The sequence below is a fragment of the Electrophorus electricus genome, chromosome 1 (genome assembly GCF_013358815.1).
Source record: "Electrophorus electricus isolate fEleEle1 chromosome 1, fEleEle1.pri, whole genome shotgun sequence".
Lineage (NCBI taxonomy): Eukaryota > Metazoa > Chordata > Actinopteri > Gymnotiformes > Gymnotidae > Electrophorus > Electrophorus electricus.
In genome coordinates this window covers 9,259,831-9,265,000 of record NC_049535.1, presented here as the reverse complement: position 1 = coordinate 9,265,000, position 5,170 = coordinate 9,259,831, and the positions used below count along the sequence as shown (strand labels likewise).

General features: G+C 42.1%; 1 protein-coding gene across 2 annotated transcripts in view; it reads left to right on the top strand.

Annotated features, from left to right (window-relative positions):
• LOC113585561 (hyaluronan-mediated motility receptor) overlaps window positions 1-635 on the top strand; it is an 8,325-nt gene extending 7,690 nt beyond the window's left edge. The window contains exon 7 of one of the 2 annotated variants that reach the window (XM_027023118.2): window positions 77-635. In XM_027023118.2, the coding sequence (XP_026878919.2) occupies window positions 77-115 (39 nt within the window). In that variant the 3' untranslated portion in view covers window positions 116-635. The remainder of the gene's footprint in view (window positions 1-76) is intronic. The other variant, XM_027023119.2, reaches the window with a different exon arrangement.
• Window positions 636-5,170: the final 4,535 nt, after the last annotated feature.

Genomic DNA, 5,170 nt, shown 5'->3' with positions numbered 1-5,170 from the left:
ACACAGATACATACACACACATACACACAGATACACACACAAATATAGACACTCATGTTTTCCTTTGGGTTCTCAGGGGCAGTCGTGTGAGGATACAGACCTAAAACCACCATGAAGCCTGAAGACAGATGTTCTGCACTTCTGCGTCTCTGTTTCCAGTCCCCAGTTCATCTCTGTAGGCTGCTCCTAAATGTAGGCTTCATCATCCATACAGCAGCACAGCAGAAAACCCAAAACTACTGACCCCAGACCTCAAAAGATTCACTTCAGCCCCAAATATCTGACCCCTGACCCCAATATTTACCCTAAATTGCTGACTACCTAATCTCAAAATATTCACCTCAACCCCAAAATGCTGCTCCTCCTACATCCCCAAACTACTAATCTAAACTCTGAAAATGTGACTCAACACTACCACCTCCTGGTATAGTCCAGCAAGAAAAGATCACCAGAAAAGATACTTATGTTCCGCATTGTTGACGTATTATTCATAGTACCAGATTATAAATAAACTAAAACTCCACTGAAAATAAAATGATGTCCACTGAAATAAAGATAGCTGTGCATATTTCAGAATTCAGTTTACATGTTTAAATGTAAAAGCTATTAGAAGGTAAAAATGTGTTCGTTTTTTCCCTGATGACCTCGGACACGTCACCACAGCCTTCTCTGCAGCTGTTATCAAGCGTGTGCAAACATCTTTTTCCTTTCTAATCAGGCTCATCTTGATTCCAGTTTGACATTCCACAGACACGGAGACATCTCAGAAAGCATGCGCACTCCAGGCAACTGACCAGACACGAGTGAACAGCACATTTCAAACTCACCGAACCAACGACAGTGGGGGGAGTTTTTGTTTCATGTGAGCCCTCGAGTGTAAACAGAGCGAGTGGAAGTGCAGCTAGGGGCAGGCGGGCGAACGGGCATCTTGTGAGTGGAATGGCTGTAAAAGTAGATTTAGGAGCGCACGCATCGTCCGCCAGCAGATTTGTTGCTGAGTGGTGATGTGCAAATTGATATGCCATTTCTCTTGAGCCTAAACTTGCCAGTGGGACATTATTTCATGCGGCACCAGGAAGTGACCTTGCTGGGCGTGTTGAAGTATGTACTACTGGGAACACACACCAGTGCATGGTCACTGGGGTTGGCAGTAGGACTGGACAAAAATAGAGTTGTTCCTCTTAAACATCAGTCAATGCCTGGAACACCTCCTGGACACATTTTTCCACCTGGAAACACACATTCATTAAAATAGTGCGGTTGGTTAGGCCCACATGAAGCGGAATAGGTGGGTTTATGGTGTGTGTGTGCGTGTGTGTGTGCGTGTCTGTGTGTGTGTGTGTGTCTGTGTGTGTGCAGGGCATAGAGGGAGCACATGTATGTCTGATGGTGAGTGAATGTGTACATGTGTTACACTGAGTGTGTTTGTGAGTTTGATATATAGGGAAATGTGTTTCCTTCTGGAATGATTCTGAGATATTCCGTGCCACAGTAACTCTGGGTAGACATCTGGATATAAAGGAGTCAGAAGCAGATTGGGGGAGATTTAGGAGGGTTGGTTTGGGGTGTTGGGTGTAAATGGGGCGCTGTGGGATGACCCTGGGCACAGTGTGTGAATGCTTCTATTCTAAGACCTCACTCACTCACTCGCCCTTATGAACGCATGCACGCATGCACGCATGCACGCATGCACTCACTCACTCACTCACTCACACCCTCTGGTGTCCCCAATATTTTGCATCTATGTGTTCTAAGGCTAAACAAAAATCCACACAACAGCATCTGATTAAAGAACTACCTCTCCCTCTTTCTCAGCCTCAGCTTATGCACAGTCCAGTAAAATAAAACCTATCACAGTGTTTTAAAAGCCTGTGTGTGGCCCAAATAGACACCCAGCACGCACACATACCAGTCAAACTGAAAGAAAGAAAGTGGGTTGCAGTGACAACGTTTGGCCACTAGATGGAGGACTTGGATTGGCACTGTCAACTCCAGACAGCGGTGTTTTTAATTAGAGCAGCGTAGTCTACCTCGCTACAGATACAGTGTGACCTTCCAACTGTCTTAAAAGTTAATGAAAACATATGGCCACTATACTTACACAGGGATTTTTTTGAATGTATTAAAATTTTAAATCATCAATCTTTTCAACAATGACTTTGGTATATGATTATGATTGCAATAATAATAATAATAATAATAATAATAATTCAGTCTCCAGCAGCCAAAAGATCACTGAGGACTCTCTCTCTCTCTCTCTCTACCCCCTTATTGCCTTACACTCTCTCTCTGCCTCATTCTCTATAATTCAAATAGCTTTATTTGCATAAATTGTAATTAAGAACTGTTGTCAAAGTGATTAATATAATTATTAATATTAATAATGAAAAAACTGCTGATAAATGTAAGAGAAAAAATATTCACACACACGCACAATAGACACACACATATACATACACACACACACACACACACACACACATACTGTTTAATACATATATGTGATTATACAAGCACAGTCACAAAACATATACATCTCTGGAAAAAAATAAGAGACCACTACAAAATGATCAGTTTCTCTAGTTTACAATTGATGGGTATGTGTTTGACCAGGCTGAAAAGTTTTGTTTTATTCTATAAACTACTGGCAACATTTCTCCCAAATTTCAGATAAAAGTATTGTATTTTAGAGCATGTTTTGTTTTTTTTTTTTGTTTTTTTGTTTTTTAATGACTAATGGTCACCACAAATAATGCAAAGAAAACAAGCTCATATTCATTTATAAACAATACAGCACTAATCTTTTAACTTAGGATGAGTCAAGAAATCAATACTTGGTGGAATAACCCTGATTTTTAATCACAGCTGTCATGCGTCTTGGCATGCTTTCCACCAGGCTTTCACATTGCTGTTGGGTAACTTTACGCCACTCCTGGCACACAAATTCCAGGATCTCAGCTTTGATTGATGACTTGTGACCATCCAGCTTCCTCTTGATCACATTCCAGAGGTTTTTAATGGGGTTCAGGTCTGGAGATTGGACTGGCCATGATAGGGTTTTGATCTGGTGGTCCCTTATCCACACTTTGATTGACCTGGCTGTGTGACATGGAGCATTGCCCTGTTGAAAAAAACAATCATCAGAGTTGGGGAACATTGTCAGAGCAGAAGGAAGCAAGTCTTCCAGCACAGTTTTGTAAGTGGCTCGATTCATATATCCTTCACAAAACAAATCTTCCCGATTCCAGCCTTGCTGAAACACCCCCAGATCATCACCGATCCTGCACCAAATGTCACAGTGGATGCGAGACACTCTGGCTTGTAGGCCTCTCCAGGTCTCCATCTAACCATTACACGACCAGGTGTTGGACGAAGCTGAAAACTGCACTCATCAGAGAGGATGACCTTACTCCAGTGCTCTACGATCCAATGCTTATGGTCTTAAACAAACTTCAGTCTGGTTCTTCTTTGCTTCTCATTGATGATATATTATATATATATATCTCTTCTGACAATTAAGATAGTTCTGACTCAAGTACCCTCATTCACTCACAAAAAAAATTAATCCAATCTCCCTCCCCATAATATAAACCAAAAAATAATAATCATTATTATTATAATGATAATAACAAACTTAAAATACTAATATCAAAAATTAAAAACAACCCAATAACTTGTCATCACCAGTGATATTTATTTCACAATATAAATATATGTATAACAAAAACAAACAAAAAATCTTGTGCTTGTAAACAGGAGCACTGGACAGTTGTATGATCCTACAGTGCTGTGCTGATGAGGGAAAGTTCTGGAAAAACATTTCAACACGTGGCTCCAAACAAAAAAGGTAAATGTGCATGTGTACGTATGGGTACACCCCTCGGACCCCAAACAAACCCCAAACCATCGGTTACCCAGGCCTTACTTCAGTAATCTCTTACTCCACCGTACGCCATGGAAGCAACCTCAGCGTAGTCCGTTCTTCGTGTGAAAGGCAAAACTCTGTCGGTCCTCTGCAATGCAATGAAGCATGCCAGGTTTGCTCAGGAGGCAGAGTGAGGGCTTCAGCAGGCTGGAGTAACACTAGCCAACGGAAAGCTCAGCAATTGCTCAGAACAACGACCAGCTCCATTCCGCGCTCGCACGCCAGCGGCTTTGGCGTCAGTAATCCCTTAACGAAATACGGTGGAACCGGACTGTCTTAAAGCGGCAGGCTCCTGACGCCACTGCCTAATAACAGGGTGTGGACTTTGGGGTTACACCTCCAATTTAGAAGCAGGGATATCCATTCCTAACATGCGGCACTGAATACTATCTCCTGATTACACTGTAAAGCGGTGTGGTTCAGAGGCAAATTATATTTTGTAGGTAAAACCTGCAGTTGTGCTTTAATCTTTAACGTAATCACTTGAGCATCAATGGCCTCATTTGTAAGACATTTTGTATGATACTAAATGGTCCGCACACGCCGAGCAGGCGAACAGGCGAACAGGTGTACAGGCTTCCCCTGCAGTTGTACTCTAATATGTCATACCTACATGTACTGATGTTCAGTTTCTGTGAGATTCCATTATGAACCAGCCAGGACACTGGAGTCTCTCTCTCTCTCTCTCTCTCTCTCTCTCTCTCTCTCTATCTCTCTCTCTCACACACACACACACACACACACACATGCACACACACACACACCCCTGCCAGGACACAGAGCACTCTTTACTGGGCTCACGCATATTACGGAAATTAAGAAAAAAAGAACTGCAGTTGGCATTAAATAATATCTAAAGTCAAGATGAGAAAGATAATCAGGTGAAAGTAAGGAGGAAGAAATAAATAATTACAAACAGGGCAATACAGTGTGTGTGTGTGTGTGTGTGTGTGTGTGTGTGTGTGTGTGTGAGTGTGTATGTGTGTGTATGTGTGTGTGTTTGTGTGTGCGCGCACATGTGTGTGTGTGTGTGTGTGTGTGTGTCCCTCATGTTGTGGCAGGAAGATAGAGACGACCCATCTAAAACTCTGCTTTCTTTTCTCCCAACAAGACGGGCAGTTTGTCAGCGTTAGGTAGAGACTTGAAGTTGGTGTGGATCATCTCAAATGTTGTGAAGTAAATTTGCCATATTTGGCTGAATGTTTTATTTTCAGTGAGACAGTGCAGCTCTGTCTCTACAGTGTG